The 16,948-nt window shown below is 26.6% G+C and overlaps 5 protein-coding genes across 5 annotated transcripts; 3 read left to right on the forward strand and 2 right to left on the reverse strand.

The window, feature by feature from the left end:
• The first annotated feature begins 257 nt into the window (after positions 1-257).
• LOC122854593 (phytoene desaturase-like) lies at positions 258-2,956 on the forward strand. The gene is made up of 2 exons (XM_044155407.1): positions 258-1,318; positions 1,410-2,956. The coding sequence occupies exons 1-2, from the start codon at positions 729-731 to the stop codon at positions 2,410-2,412; spliced, it is 1,593 nt and encodes a 530-aa protein (XP_044011342.1). The 5' UTR covers positions 258-728; the 3' UTR covers positions 2,413-2,956.
• Positions 2,957-2,981: 25 nt separating this feature from the next.
• Positions 2,982-6,556, forward strand: LOC122854590 (phytoene desaturase-like). Its single transcript, XM_044155403.1, has 3 exons — positions 2,982-3,299; positions 3,431-4,026; positions 4,094-6,556. Exons 1-3 carry the CDS (start codon positions 3,234-3,236, stop codon positions 5,088-5,090), a joined length of 1,659 nt encoding a protein of 552 aa, XP_044011338.1. The 5' UTR covers positions 2,982-3,233; the 3' UTR covers positions 5,091-6,556.
• On the reverse strand, positions 5,220-6,080 carry LOC122854600 (bifunctional lycopene cyclase/phytoene synthase-like). Its single transcript, XM_044155416.1, has one exon. It carries the CDS (start codon positions 6,078-6,080, stop codon positions 5,220-5,222), a length of 861 nt encoding a protein of 286 aa, XP_044011351.1.
• LOC122854583 (putative uncharacterized protein DDB_G0282133) lies at positions 6,482-10,556 on the reverse strand. Its single transcript, XM_044155387.1, has 2 exons — positions 10,378-10,556; positions 6,482-10,185 (listed from the first exon to the last, which is right to left on the reverse strand). Exon 2 carries the CDS (start codon positions 10,149-10,151, stop codon positions 6,792-6,794), a length of 3,360 nt encoding a protein of 1,119 aa, XP_044011322.1. The 5' UTR covers positions 10,152-10,185; positions 10,378-10,556; the 3' UTR covers positions 6,482-6,791.
• Positions 10,557-14,100: 3,544 nt separating this feature from the next.
• On the forward strand, positions 14,101-14,475 carry LOC122854606 (histone H2B-like). Its single transcript, XM_044155423.1, has one exon. It carries the CDS (start codon positions 14,101-14,103, stop codon positions 14,473-14,475), a length of 375 nt encoding a protein of 124 aa, XP_044011358.1.
• The last annotated feature ends 2,473 nt before the right edge of the window (positions 14,476-16,948 follow it).

The following is a 16,948-nucleotide window of genomic DNA, read 5'->3' on the forward strand; positions in this document are numbered from 1 at the left end:
AAACTTTAAGTTACGTAAAAGATAAATTTTATTATTAATTGTTTTTGTTTTTATTAATAAAAAAAAAAAAAAAAACAAGTAATAGATTGGATAAATTTTTTTGTTATATAAACGAAATGAGGTTTTACTTTACAGCATTTAAATTTTACAATTTAATTTAGCAAAAATAATTAGAATAATATTTTCTAATAGTCATTATTGATTCTTTTATTTTTATTATTAGAAAAAATGGTTGTTTTAAAATAATAATAATGATAATAGGAAAATGTACGACAACGAGAACGACTAACATTCTTGTTCGGATAACAAAGAAAAAATTGTTTACTTCGCATTTTATTCTGTTATATAAGTTAATATGTTTATATAAGTTAAAAAATATAGAAATATGGGAGAAAAAAAGAGAGTATATAAATATGTCTTTCCATGAAGAATAAAAAATCATTTGTCGTATGATTTTTGAGACACATCATCGTGGTCCTACCGCAACATTTTTAAAGTATAAAAAAAAAAAATTAAAGAGGATATATCAGATTGTGATAATCAGCTGACATTGACAAGTGAATATAATTATTTGTAACTATTAACCTACAATATCATACAGTGATCAAAGCAAAATAGTAAAAGATAATAAAAAATATACTTGGTCATATAAGAGACGTTGTTTATAAAAAAAAAATTGTCTTTATTGAAATATAATTACGTAATTTTCATTGTAAAATAAATAATAAATGGCAATTAAAATTATTATTATTGGAGCTGGAGCTGGAGGAACAGCAGCAGCTGCACGACTTAGTAAAAAAGGTTTTAATGTTGAAGTTTATGAAAAAAATTCTTATAATGGTGGAAGATGTTCATTGATTAATCACAATGGTCATAGATTTGATCAAGGACCATCATTGTATCTTTTGCCAAAAATATTTGAAGAAACATTTCAAGATTTGGGAGAGGATATTAATAATCACATTGAATTATTAAAATGTCCATCAAATTATAGTGTACATTTTCATGATGGTAAAGTATTTGAACTGACAACTGATTTATCAAAATTATCAACTGAATTGGAAAAATACGAAGGAGATAAAGAATCAACATTAATAAATTTTTTTAATTTTCTAAAAGAGGCACATATTCATTATAAAAAGGGTATTAATGTTGCATTAAAAATAGATTTTCAAAATTGGTATAATTTTTTTAATCCAAAATATTTACCTCTTGTTATGAAACTTCATATTTTTGACAATGTTTATAATAGAATTTCTAAATATTTTAAAAGTGATTATATGAGAAAAGCATTTACATTTCAAACAATGTATTTGGGGTAAGAATATAATTATTTTAATTTACTGATATCCTTATCTATCAGATTAAAATGAAAATGAATGTTATGTAATTTGTTTTTTTTTTTTCAGCATGTCACCGTATGATGCAGCTGCTCCCTATAATTTATTACAATATACAGAATTGGCTGAGGGAATATGGTATCCAAAAGGTGGATTTAATAAAGTACTACAAAGTCTTGAAAATATTGCAATAAAACATGGAGCCGAGTTTAATTACAACAGTGATGTCAAGGAAATACTTATCGATGATAATGGTGTTGCTAAAGGAATAAAATTACAAAATGGGAGTATAATAGATAGTGATATTGTCATTTGTAATGCTGATCTTGTTTATGCATATAATAAATTATTGCCAAATACACCATATGCTGATAAACTTGGCAAACAAAAATTGACATCATCATCAATATCATTCTACTGGTCAATGAAAAAAATAATACCACAATTAAATATGCATAATATATTTTTATCTGAAAACTATAAAGAAAGTTTTGATCAAATATTTAAAGATCATAAATTGCCAGATGAGCCATCATTTTATGTTAATGCACCAAGTCGTCTTGATCCAACAGCAGCACCAGAAGGCAAAGATAGTATTGTTATTCTTGTACCAGTTGGTCATTTAACAAATAAGCCAAATATTAATTTTGATAATGTAGTCAACACAGCTAGACAACAAGTTATTGAAATAATGGAAAAACGATTAAAAATAACAAATCTACGAAGTCTTATTGAACATGAAATTGTTAATGATCCTAGAACTTGGCAGAGTGAATTTAATTTATGGAAAGGATCTATACTTGGATTGTCACATTCAATATTTCAAATATGCTGGTTTAGACCCAGTTTAAAATGTAAAATATTTGATAATTTATATTTTGTTGGTGCATCAGCACAACCTGGTACAGGTGTACCATTAGTTTTATGTGGGGCAAAATTATTAGAAAATCAAATATGCAATAAATATTTATCAAATGACGATAAAAAAAAAGCTATAAAATCATCAAGTAAATTTATAACTTATATTTTTAGCTTATTTATTTTTATTATTTGTGCTTATTTATTCATATAAATAAAAATTTGACATTCCTAAATGTTTATTTTTTTATTAATCTATTGTAATAAAATTTTGATACTTATTTAGTAATTAACAAATATATAAATCTATTGAAAAAAAATAAATAATCTTCAAAATGTTCTTTTTCTTTATTAAAAACAAAAAAAAAAAAAAATATTTTCACCTAAATCTTATTAATATCTTATGATTTTTATATGATTGACATGTTATCTTTCGACAGCTTGTTTTTTTCCTCCAAGTGTAGATAATTTAATAATCGAATAAGTATTCATTGATGCATGTCGTAATAAATTTAATAAACTATTTCACCATTGAAAAATAACTTTAAATTATATAATTCTATGAAATATTTTATTATGCGCATTTATTCAATCAGTACTTATATGCGTATTAAAAAAAAAATCTTTTTTTATTAAACAATAAATATTTCCAAATATATATGTTTGACATAACATAAAAAAATCATCAAATGATAGAATGGCAATTGTTTTTGTCAAAAGTAAATATAAGGTCAAAAAAGTTGAAAAAAAAAAAATAAAATAATTAATGGGGTAGATAGTGTAGATTTGTCGATTTAATTAGAACGAATTTTTCATTTATTCTTAATAAAAAATTCTGATAAATAAGTTAAATGATAATTTATTGCAAAATATTTACTTCTACTTGGTCAAGTCATCACCATGACTCTTGATTCTCTGTACTTTATATAACTTTCGTACCAAGATGGAATGACAGAAAAGACTGTAAGATTATTACGTAATTTTATTTGCAAAATGCTAATTGAATTAAGAAAATTGTTACAGTAGAACAAGTGCATGAACGACATTCTGACTATACAGTTCTCAGAACAACAAGCAAGAGACTTACAAAAAAAAAAATTGGTGTGTTAAGTTGTCGGTTAAATTTTATAGTTATTATTTTTTAAACAAATTACTTTCTTATAATTACTTTGGATATTTAAATTATTTAAATTATTAATTTTTTTTTCTTTTCTTTTATTTGTTAAATCAAGACATCAATGGTGATTAAAATAATTATCATTGGAGCTGGAGCTGGTGGTACAGCAGCAGCTGCACGACTCAGTAAAAAAGGATTTAAAGTTAAAGTTTATGAAAAAAATTCTTATAATGGTGGAAGATGTTCATTGATTAATTACAATGGTCATCGGTTTGATCAAGGACCATCACTCTATTTAATGCCAAAAATATTTGAAGAAACATTTCAAGATTTAGATGAAAATATACATGATCATATAGAATTATTAAAATGTACAACAAATTATAATTTGTATTTTCATGATGGAGAAAAAATTCAATTATCCACTGATATATCTGAATTATTTAAATGTGTAGAAAAATATGAAAAAAATGGAGAATTGGCAATCAATAATTTATTAAAATTTTTAAAAGAATCTCATGTTCATTATAGAAGGGGTATTAAACTTGCATTGAAAACAGATTTTCAACATTGGTATAATTTATTTAATCCTAAACATTTGCTAGATCTTATAGAGGTACAATTTTGGGATACAGTTTACAATAGAATTTGTAAATATTTTAAAAGTGAACACTTGCGAAAAGCTTTTACATTTCAAACCATGTACTTGGGGTGAGTTATTTAATTATTATAACGTTTTAAATTATTTTTAAAATAATAATTGATTTTTATTTTTCAGAATGTCACCACATGATGGATTTGCTCCGTATAATTTATTACAATATACAGAATTGGCTGAGGGAATATGGTATCCAAAAGGTGGATTTAATAAGGTACTACAAAGTCTTGAAAATATTGCAAAAAAGCATGGAGCCGAGTTTAATTACAACAGTGATGTCAAGGAAATAATTATCGATGACGATGGTGTTGCCAAAGGAATAAAATTACAAAATGGTAATATAATAAATAGTGATATTGTCATTTGCAATGCTGATCTTGTTTATGCATATAATAAATTATTGCCAAATACACCATATGCTGATGAACTTGGCAAACAAAAATTGACATCATCATCAATATCATTCTACTGGTCAATGAAAAAAATAATACCACAATTAAACATGCATAATATATTTGTAGCTGAAAAATATAAAGAAAGTTTTGATCAAATATTTAAAGATCATAAATTGCCAGATGAGCCATCATTTTATGTTAATGTCCCAAGTCGTCTTGATCCAACAGCAGCTCCAGAAGGCAAAGATAGTATTGTGATTCTGGTACCAGTTGGTCATTTAACAAATAATCCAAATATTAATTTTGATGATGTAGTCAATACAGCTAGACAACAAGTTATTGAAATAATGGAAAAACGATTAAAAATAACAAATCTACGAAGTCTCATTGAACATGAAATTGTTAATGATCCTAGAACTTGGCAAAGTGAATTTAATTTGTGGAAAGGTTCAATACTTGGATTGTCACATATACCATTTCAAATGCTATGGTTTAGACCTAGTTTAAAATGTAAAATATTTGATAATTTATATTTCGTTGGTGCATCAGCACAGCCTGGAACTGGTGTACCATTAGTTTTATGTGGTGCAAAATTACTTGAAAAACAATTATGTGATAGGTTTTATCCGAGTAAAAAAATTATAATTCAAAGAAACAATTTAATTATGTTGTTGTTTAGTATTGCTTTAATTTTGTTAATTCAATTTTTATTTATTATTTAAAAACAATTATATTTTTATTTTCATAATGTTACATTCATTATTTAATTGTATATGTATAAAAATATATATGAAATTATAAACCTTTGTTTAATAATTGAATTTTATTTTTATCAAAAGTCAAGCTAATAATTAATCATTTTTTTTTACTAAATTTTTTGTTGTAACCGAAGACATAATATACTCTGATGTTGCAAATGCTATTAACATTTGTCGAATAAAGTTCCAGCTAATACTAAACTTATGTGGAAATTGTTTTTCATATACAATCATCATATCACGAGCTTTATCACAACACGTTGACGCCAAGACAATTATTGTATTTGTTACAAAAAAAAATAATGCCTCTTCAATGGGTAGTGCATCAATGACAAATATATTTAAACTTGTTGCTTCGGTAATATGCCAAATATTATCTTTCAATCCAATTTGATCAACACGCCATAAATACAAAGTTGGAACAATAATACCAATTAATGATGATGAAATTTTTTTAACAAAAAAATTACCAGCACCATACCACATAAAAGCAAGTACTGGACATGACCACCATAATATACATCCAAGATAAAATGTATGTTGACCTGGTACAGCAAGTTTGTATCCAATGATTGTGATGATGCCCATCAATAATATTGGTATCCATCTAATTAGCTGATAACTTTTTTTACTGTAATTAAAATTAAAACCAGGTGTTGTTAATCTTGTACACAATAATGACCAGAGTATGGTCATGATACACTGTATAACAAAAAACATATATTCTTCAATTGGAACCCAGCCAATAAGAGCCAACACTCTATCAGGTGGATATGTCCATGCTCCATTATAAATAACATATGTATCCCATGGTGTTGTATATATAACAGCAATAATACTAATAAGTATTATTTTCAATAGTTCCAATTTATCTATTGATCGACATGTTATTAATGCCAAAATAACAACAACTGGCAGAGTATACGTCAAGTGAATATCCAAATAGGTCAACATTTAGAAGCTGAAATAAATTAAAATAATTTTAAAACAACACATAATAAGCTTAAAATAATAATTTAATTAAAAAACTCTTATAAAACTAAAGGCTAACCTTATTTTAGCTTGAGTTTATTCACAGCAGCAGCTTGCTAAAATAATGCAGTTGCAATGAACTATAATCTTACTTCTAACTGACTCAAATCAGTAATTTTTTTTTTTTTTTTTTCTTCATATATTATTATCATATTTTGCTGACGTTTATACGTTCTCATTTATCGTTGCATAACTATAAAAATGTCAATGAATTTGATGGAAGTACATCAGGGGCTTCCTTACATTTTTTTTTTATATATTTTATTATAAAAATTTTTTATTTAACTTGTAATTAATCAACAAGGTAGAACTTAACAACAGAAAAATTAATAGACAATATTGTAGATTTTTATTATCATGCAAAAAGCAGTTGTATTATTTTGCAAATTTAAATTATTGTAATGATCAACAAGCACAATTAAAAAAGACGTCTTACAGATAAGAAGTCAAACTTTACATCTATTTATTTATTATTTATTAAATTACAAAACTATGTCAATGTATTTGATAAAAAAATATTGACTGTTATCATTAACATACATTAAGTTTTAAATATTACTATGACTTTATTAATATTTAAGTAAAAAAATAATAAATTTAAACATCATTATCACAATTATAATAATTAAATAACTATTGTAAATTAATAAGTGCTTGTTTTTTACTAATAACTTTATATGGACATATTGGTGAAAATAATTTTTCCAATTTTTTTATGAGTTTATCATTGATATTTTTAAGTAATAAAGTTATTCTTTTATGCATTCTGCAAATATTTGATTGGCTATCAATAGGCAAATTTTTATCTTGTATATGTAATGCATTTTTAATTCGTAAAGCTGCTGTTGTATTGGTATAAATAAATAACACTGGCATTTTTGGCCTAGTATGTATTTCAACTTCATGTATTTCATAGTAATTAATATTTATATCAACAAACACTTGTTTATGATCTTGTCTTGGTAATTTAAGACTTAAACCATTTAAATCAATAGTAACTGGATGATTTGGCACACACTCATATAATCCAGTTTTTATTGTAAAACACTCAAGCTCAATTAAAAATCCAACATGTACACTAATCAATTGTACTTCACTACTAGATTCATCTCCTACTAGATTACTATAATGTGGCTTAGTTGAATTTAAAGATTTTTGTTTTTTTGTTTGATTTAAAATTAATTCTTCTGTAGATTTACGTTTGAGATTATATTCATTTGTATCAATTATTATTTGATTATCAATATTTAAATTATTATTATTATGAATTTGATCAATTAGCTCTGTATGTTGTTGATTTGAAGAAGACTGATATGGCACTGATGCATTTGTCGTGATGTTATTATCCTGAGTATGATTGCTCGTGTCAGTTGTATTTTCTTCAAGTGGTGGTTCAAAAATTTGATCTTGTGGTTCAACAAATGAATCTGTTGGCTCAACATTTGGATCTGTATGTTGTACTGTATGTTGTTGATCTGAAGACTGATATAGTACTGATGCATTGGTCGTGATGTTATTATCCTGAGTATGATTGCTCGTGTCAGTTACATTTTCTTCAAGTGGTGGTTCAACAATTGGTTCTTGTGGTTCAACAATTGGATCTTGTGGTTCAGCAATTGAATTTATTGGCTCAACATTTGGATCTGTATGTTGTACTGTCGGTTGTTGATCTGACGAGTGATATAGTACTGATGCATTTGTCGTGTTGTTATTATCCTGAGTATGATTGCTTGTGTCAGTTGTATTTTTTTCAAGTGGTCGTTCAACAATTGGATCTTGTGGCTCAACAATTGGATTTATTAATTTAACAATTGAATCTTTTGAGTCAACAATTGGATCTTTTAATTTAACAATTGAATCTTTTGAATCAACCATTGAATCTGTTACCTCGCCAACTGGATTTTTCAATTTAACAATTGATTCTTTTGAATCAACTATATTATTAGATTTATATCTAACAATATAATAAACATTTAATCCAGGATAATCTTCAATAATTGATACCTTTGTATTATTATTCAATTGAATACCAGCTTTTATCAATAAATCGTTAATACAAGTTTTTTTAGTTGGTATATCAAATATTATTAATTTTTTTTGATCATTTGGCATGATAATTAATAGTTTAATTTTTGGTTCAATAAGTGTTGTTTTTAAATCAGTAATTATTTTGCATGGATATTCAAAAACTGTTGAATCAATTAATAATTCATTTGATGATTTATTAACCAAGCCATTAACCTCAACTGATTCAATCATTAAATTGGTACTATCACACTCAACAATATAATTTAAATTAATTAATGGTGGATGATTAACTAGTGATACTTCTGTCTCATCATCTATTGTTACACCACCTTGTAATAGTAAATCATTAACATAATATTTTTTACGTGGCAAATTAAATGTTATTATTTTTTGTTTACAATTTGGAATAATAATTAATATTTTAACTTGTTGTTTAATTATTGACTTTTGTTGATTAACAATTAGTTTTAATGGTAATTTATAAATTTCCGAATTATTTGTTGATGATGTTGGTGGATCAGTAATTGTGTTATTTATTACAGCTGAATTATTGTCAACTGTAGATGGGTTTTTTGTTTCTGTTGAACTATTTGATGGATTAATAATTGCATCATGTGCTACAGTTGATTTATCATCTACTATAAATGGATTTGTTCCAGTTGAATCATTTGATGGATTTAAAATTGTATCATTATCTCCAGTTGAATTATTTGATTGATTAAAAATTGTATTATTTGTTTCAGTTAAGCTGTTGGCTATGGTCGTTGAATTATTTTCTCCAGTTGAATCATTTGATGGATTTAAAATTGTATCATTTGTTTCAATTGTGTTGTTGGCTATGGTCGATGGATTATTTGCTCCAGTTGAATTATTTGATGGATTTAAAATTGTATCATTTGTTTCAATTGTGTTGTTGGCTATGGTCGATGGATTATCTGCTCCAGTTGAATTATTTGATGGATAAGAAATTGTATCATATGTTGTAGTTAAATTATTGTCTACTATAGATGGATTTTTTGTTCCAGTTGGATTATTTGATTGATTAAAAATTGATTTACTGGCTAGTGTAGATGGAGCATTTGTTTCAAACAAATTATTTGATGGATTAACAATTACATTACTCGTTTCAATTGAATTTCTTGATGGTTTAGAAATTGCATTTTTTGTTTTAATTGAATTATTTTCATTTGTACTGGCACAACAATCAACAATAAAATTATAATTTAATTTCGAATTAGTTAAAAATAATATTTTTGTTTTATTATTTACTGGTATACCAGCTCGTCCAAGTACATCATGAATATTACACTTTTGATTTTTAGTTAAATCAAATGGTATTACTTTAAATTCATTATCTGATATTAAAACTAATATTTTCATTTGTTGATTAACAGCTATTTGTGAATTACCAGATTTTATAATACTATTATTTTTCATTAATACAGGTAATTTATTATTAATTGTAGTTTCCTTTGAATAATTATTTTTCTTTAATATAGATACTTTTGATAAATATTGTTTTTTTCCTTTATCAATCAATGATAATTTCGAATTTTCTTGTCCAGCAGTATTATTTTGTTTATTAATTGAATCTTCATCAATAATTAATTTTTTATCAAATGTACCATATAAAAAACTTGTTAAATAGACTCTTTCTAATAATTCATCAGTTGCAATTAAAAAAAGTGATGGACAAATTTGCTTCAAATCATCAGGTTCTACACCATCGACATATAATTTTTTACCAAAATAATCAAGTATAATTGATATGTCTGTTTTTAATGGATCTATATTTTTACTATCACAATAATTCCACCAGTCACTTAGATGTTTATCATGTTGCTTTATACTTGATTCAGATAGATTTGACAATAATAACTCAAATGACGAATCAATAAATGAATTTTTTCTTGCACGTGCTTGCCTTATTGCTTCAATACAACCAGGATATTTATTATTATTCATTTTTATTGTTATTTTAATAATTCCCCAATAATTGCTAAAAAAAAAAAAAAAAAAATATTTAAACAATAGCCAATAGTATACAATTTATCTTTTAATTATTATTGTCATTTTTTTATATTTATGTCTAGCTAATTTTAATAGCTAAATTTGTTTTTTTATTGTTTTATCAAGCTTTGTTATTTAAACAAAACAAAAAAAAAACAAACATATTGATATTATTACTTACAATTGTTTATTCCTGATATTATTTTTAAAATTGTTTTTTCACAGGGACTCTTAATTTATTATTAATATATATTATTAATCACGATAACTAAAAACAAAACACATAAAACAGCTGAATGTTTGCAACAAAATACATGTTGTTTAGTGTTTACATTTATTTTTATTATAAAAACATGGCGAGGTTCAGTAGCACTCACACACTCACACACTGTGTGTGTGTGTCTCTCCGAGAGTCAAAATGGCGCATTTTCATATTTGTGCGGCAATATTTGAATCGTAAATAAAACGTAAATGTTAAAAAATTATTATGTACACGATATGTACATGATATGAGTCGTAAAAGAAGTGGTAACATGGGTATTTCATAAAGTAAATAAATTAGGGTAAAAAATAAAAAATTGATAAAACAAAAAATATATTACAGGTAATATTTGAAATTTAAAAATTTAACGAATATATTATTTAATAAAGAATAATATTTATACTTACGAAAAAAAATAACACTGTAATGTTATTACTAATAACTTATTAGTAATAATTATTACACACGCACTAAATTTTTAAATGCAAATAAATAGAAAAAAATTTGACTCATGTATAAAAAATACACAGAGTAAATAAAAAATTTTCAAAAACTTGATAAACAAGTTAAATAAAAAGAAAGTAATTATTTATTTACTTGCGCTCGAAGCTGCAGGCATACTAAATTTAATTTAAAAAAAAATAGTTTTAAAAATTAATTTACAAATATGTAAATTATTGTGGTAAAGTGCGTTCAACAAGAAGATACTTAAATCTAAATATAATAAAAATATCTATACAACTATATAATAAACCTGAAAAGAGATAAAATAAACATCCTAATTTTTTCTAGAAAAAATAAACCCCATGTCCCATATATATTCAAAATCCATTTTTGCAAATACCTGAAACACATCCTATTCACCCCCGTCTACTCTGTTTGAGATAGACAGGTTGATGTGCACACCTTGATCAATCAACTACCACCATTTATCCTGGTTATTCAATTTAATAATTTAAAAAAAAAGAAAAAGGTGATCAAGGTGAGCTATACAAGTCACAAAAATATATATAAAATATAAGTATTAGGGATTAACAAGTAGCTTTAAAGAATATTGTCATCATAAATTCTTTAAAGTTACAAGCTTGTTGACGCACTTTACCCTTAGGGATTGGTTAAAAAAGTGACCAGAGGGCCTCTTACCTTATTTAGAAGTTTTGTGATACACCAACGCCTATGTAGTAATTCTAAAAGGCAGCATTCAGGTATACCAATGTCCATGTAGAAGATCTAGGAGGCAGCATCCAGATGTACCAACGCTTATATCCATGATTATTCTCGTATGATGATAATTAGCAGACAGATGAAACTCAACATGAACACTTGTACACAACACTATTCAGTTTTACACATTCGAATATAGTCACTTTAATTAACAATCTTTTTTTTTGCACTTTGAAATTAACACTTCACATTCACCATAGTTATTCTGTCACATTTTTTTTTTTTTAGTCATAAAAAATGGTTAAATAGTAATTAAAAAAGTATAAGTATATTTCATTGTTTGATATATCTCAATAAGGTTTGAGCTTCAAGCTGAAGCCTAAAGCAAGGATAATTTTATATTTTAATATTTATAATATGATTGATGTACATTGTATAATGAACGATAGTTTTGGTGCACGATGTAATTTGAAAAGCCCACAGTTATACAATGGATAGAAGGCCACTATCTACCCGATTGCTGAACGAAATCAACAACATATACCTCACTGAAATAAGCTATTTCTCTCTTCATCCAACATAAGTGGCAGTCTGAGTCTAACAAACTTCAGGTAAGCTCAGGTGTACTGCTACAACTTTACCAATTTTTTATTCATTTAATTTGAACCCTGGATGTTGTATAGAACGAATTATCTTGGATCTTGATGTTCTTCTGATGATGACAAGAGACTTTCAATCAACTTTCAGTTATCGAGGAATATCTGTAATTTTTAAAACAAAAATATATTAGCAACAAATTGAATAAATAAAAAATTTAATTATAATAAATAAAAGTATTCAATACCTTTTTATTGTTTAATCAAAAATACCAGGACTTGAATCACTTGTAATGTCATTTTTCTAAATAATTCTTTGTCATCTTTTTCATCATCTGTAAACATTAAAATAATAATTAATATGAATTAATTAAATTGAATTTTTATTGCTATTATTTAATTTATTATTTTTATAAATTAATAGCCTATTGTAATCATTTATTTACTGGAAAATGTATTGACAACAAAAGATAACGTTAAAATTTGTTTTTTCACTGTTAATTATTTTCAATATATAATTTTTTATAGTTGTTTCATGCTTTTTTAATTATTATTTGAAAAAAATAAACTAATAATCAATAATTAAAATTTACCTGTGGTCATTTTGAAATTTGAATTGTGACAATAAAAACATCATTGTAAATTGTCAATTATAAGGATATTAATCCACATAATTCCTGCGCATTCTTCTTTGGTATCTATAAAAATTAAATAATAATTAATATTTTACTTTTTTTTTTTGCTATTATTCAATTCAATATTTCTATAAATTAGTACTCTATTTTTAATATGCAATTTGATTTATAATGACAAGAAAAGTTATAACATTAAATTCGTTTTTTCACTGTTAATTTTTTTAAATTTTATATTTTAATACTGACAAAAAAAAGCTAAAATAATATTATTATTTACCTGTTGCTATATTGCATTATAAATGCACTGGTGTTTGTGCTCACTATTAAAATGTCTTTTATTCAATACTTTTCCTTGTTTAATAGAGGATGCCAAAACATTTGTCATTTGTAATGTCATTTTTCCAATAAATTTCTAGTCATCTATATTTAGAAAAATTTAATTGACTGATTTAAAAAAATTTATAATTACTGCTTAAATGAGTGTTCAACTTTCTGCCTAAATAATAACTTGACCTCGAATATTTAATTTTTTTTTTAACCGCGGGTAAGAAAAATCACAAAGGACTCACCCCCAAGACAGCCGAGGAGACGGACGGGTACAGGAACATATCGAAGTAGGACACGGTATCAGCTTTCGAGACTTCAATGCGTGGCTCAAGCGGCTCAGCTCGATCTGGGTAAGCGCCATCCAGCAAGGGCAAATTGCCGAAGCACGCCCGCGACGTTTGACATAGAGCAAGCAGCAGCCAAGAAGTTCACCAGGTCGAAATTCCTGTTGCAGGGCATGCTATTGCGCAACTCCAGCCGGAATGAGTGGCAGTCCAGAAGAAGGTCCCAGTAGAGTTGAACGGCAATAATTGGCAATCTCTGTGCAGTCCAAGCAAGCCGAGAAGTCCAAGGTCCAGTAGAGATGAAGAGTTGATGTTGACGCCACAGGATAACAATAATGAATGACCCCTGTGGCGTCAAAAATCACGTTCTTATAGACCCAAGAAGGAGAAGGGTTTTCATTTACCCTCACTTTTCGGCGATCGGCCAATGAGCGCTTTTTACTTCAATCGGTAGCAAAAAAAACGCAACGCAATTGGTGCGCGACCTCGTGACTTCGCGAATGTACTCTAATGCTATTGGTGTTCAATTCTTATTCTTTCACGCTATTGGTACACTGCTCATACACAAAGTTTATAAAAACGTGACCCCAGGGGGTCCGGATCACATTTCACCGTTGGACGTCATATTCAATCAACATGCCTCCTAAAGCGAGCGGTAAATCAGCGAAGAAAGCTGACAAAGCCCAGAAGAACATCATCAAGACTGCCAAAATCAAGAGAAAGAAGAAGAGGAAGCAAAGTTACGCTATCTACATCTACAAAGTCTTGAAGCAGGTTCATCCAGATACTGGTGTTTCATCTAAAGCCATGAGCATCATGAACAGCTTCGTCAATGACATCTTTGAGCGTATAGCTGCTGAAGCAACCCGTTTGGCTCATTACAGTAAGAGATCAACCATCACCTCACGGGAAATTCAAACAGCTGTTCGTCTTCTTCTTCCTGGTGAACTTGCCAAGCATGCTATCAGTGAAGGTACCAAAGCAGTCACCAAGTACACCAGCACAAAGTAAATTGTCAACGCATCATCTCAATACAAACAAATCGGCCCTTTTCAGGGCCAGCCAATTTAATTTAACGCATGAATTTTTCTTATATATATTTCTCAAATGCCTTCTCATCGTTGTTTACGTGAAACATAAATATCTTGATCAGCAGTGTTGTCTTTTTGTTTTTTATCGACAAAGATAGCTTATTTTCTTCATTAATTAAGTAGACGAATTTACAGTTGAATATTTCATAAATTACTACATTATTTATGTAATAAATAATTCAATTGATTTACTATTATTAATTAAATTAAGTCAACTCGCATTGAAACTGAAAGTAAAATATAATTCATGAACGATACAACTGCGCTTCTTGACGAGCGCAATGATATGATATTCATACTTGGCAATGCAAATTGTCAATTAAAATAAAAACTTGTATGCATTTGACAAAACTGATTGGCAAATTATAACCATGTGAAAATTTGATGGCCCTGAAAAAGGCCGATTGTTGCTGTCGTTTAGATCAAGATATTTTTAGGCACGTTCTTCTCGAATACGGCGAGCAAGTTGAATATCCTTAGGCATATAATAGTCACACATTTTTCGTAGCTTTTTTTTTTTTTTAATTAAATACTGATTATAATTGTTTTTTCATAACAATGAGATCCATATTCTTTGTAATCATATTATGGATTTTTATTAACTTAATTTTAATATTTTTTTTTTTTTTTAATTTAATTTATATCTTTTTCATAATTATATTTTAAAAAGTAATAAAATGGTCATAATAAAACTACATAAAAATTCGAAACGGCAAATTATATCGAATAAAAAAAAATTGATTACAAAGTGAAATATTTGATAGTAGTTAAATCTTAAATAAAATTTATTATTAATTACGTAAATAAATATTGCAACTTTAAGTTTTTCTGTAAAATCATATAATTATTTCAAAGTATATAAAGAAAAACATTATTTTATTATCATTTGATAGAAAAAAAAAGGATCTTTTATTTAATGATATGAAAAAAATTTTTGTACATATTTATTTGTTAAATAAACAATAATTTGTAGAAAAAATCATAGCTCGTAAATGATGATGTATAACTTTGGGTTGATTATTTTGTTAATTCCAATGATAAAATAAACTCAAATACTGATTAAAAATAAAGATAAATATAATAATAATTAAAAGAAATAATAATTTTTTTTTTTCAATATCAATAATAATTTAAATAATACAATGTAGTAATAAACAATAGTTGAATAACACAGTAAATGAAGCATACACTTGGAGATGTATTTACCCCTTCATGGTTCGCGCTTCGCGGTTCGTACGGATACTGGCCGCCACACATACGCACACATACGCACATCTTACATAATAAACAATAGCTGATGTATATGAATAATATTTATTAATTTATTAATATAATTTTTAGCAAAAAAATTTTAGTTATTGCTTTTAAATATATATTACAAATTTATGATATTTTATGTTGAAAATTATTACTTGCACGGGCAATGATGCATTATAGGTTCATTCAAAATTGCAACCGACGAAGAACCAGCCAAAAATTGATTAATTTGATGAACAATAATGATTACACGTAAAAAAGTTATTGGCCTGTTTCTATACATATAATTTATTATTCAATATTTATTCAAAATACTATTTTTTCGTTGCATAGTCTTTGACTTGAGCAATGATTTCTTGGAAATGGAACTTTAATATATCTATATTAGTTATTATTTAAAATTGACTATATAATTAATCCATATCAACAAAATTGACTTATTTGAGTCATGCGCTTAAAAAGCATACCAACAAATAAGTCAAACTATGATAACAATTTTATATCAACAATTTTATATATTAGAGATGATCCAAATTCTTAAAATAAAATTAAAAGTATGCCGGCTGGTAGTTGTAGATTGCTCTTGTTGCATAAAATGACAAAATCACATTATTAGGAATTATTGTGAATAAATTAAAAGTAATTAATTTAAATTAATCAACATAAATAAATTTACTATTGAGTTAGTTTTAAATGATTTATAAATTTTAGCATGTTCGGTATAGATAACAGCATCAGCATTTTTATAAAAACTTATAGAGCTTCGCGAGTTTCTTGGTGGATTTATATGGCCAGACAAACGTTCGACAACATATAACGACGAGCAAGACGTTAAACAGATGACTCAGTAAATCCTTGGATGATGTCAGGCAATATTGTATGATGACGCTTGGCAACCCCTGTGCCTCCTTGACTATGGTCAGTCATGTGTCTTTCTTATCGCATGCTGTGTAGTTAAATATTTTATAGTCGTTTTATTGGCTACGTTTTTATAAAATAATTCATATATTTCGATTTTTTTCATCGACAGCACATATTCATATACATATATACTAGTTCATTATATAAGATATATGTGACGCCCGGTATATCCGCATATACGAGAGCGCGATTACATCTCCTATATAGCGCATGGT

Source organism: Aphidius gifuensis, linkage group LG4 (assembly GCF_014905175.1).
Source record: "Aphidius gifuensis isolate YNYX2018 linkage group LG4, ASM1490517v1, whole genome shotgun sequence".
NCBI lineage: Eukaryota > Metazoa > Arthropoda > Insecta > Hymenoptera > Braconidae > Aphidius > Aphidius gifuensis.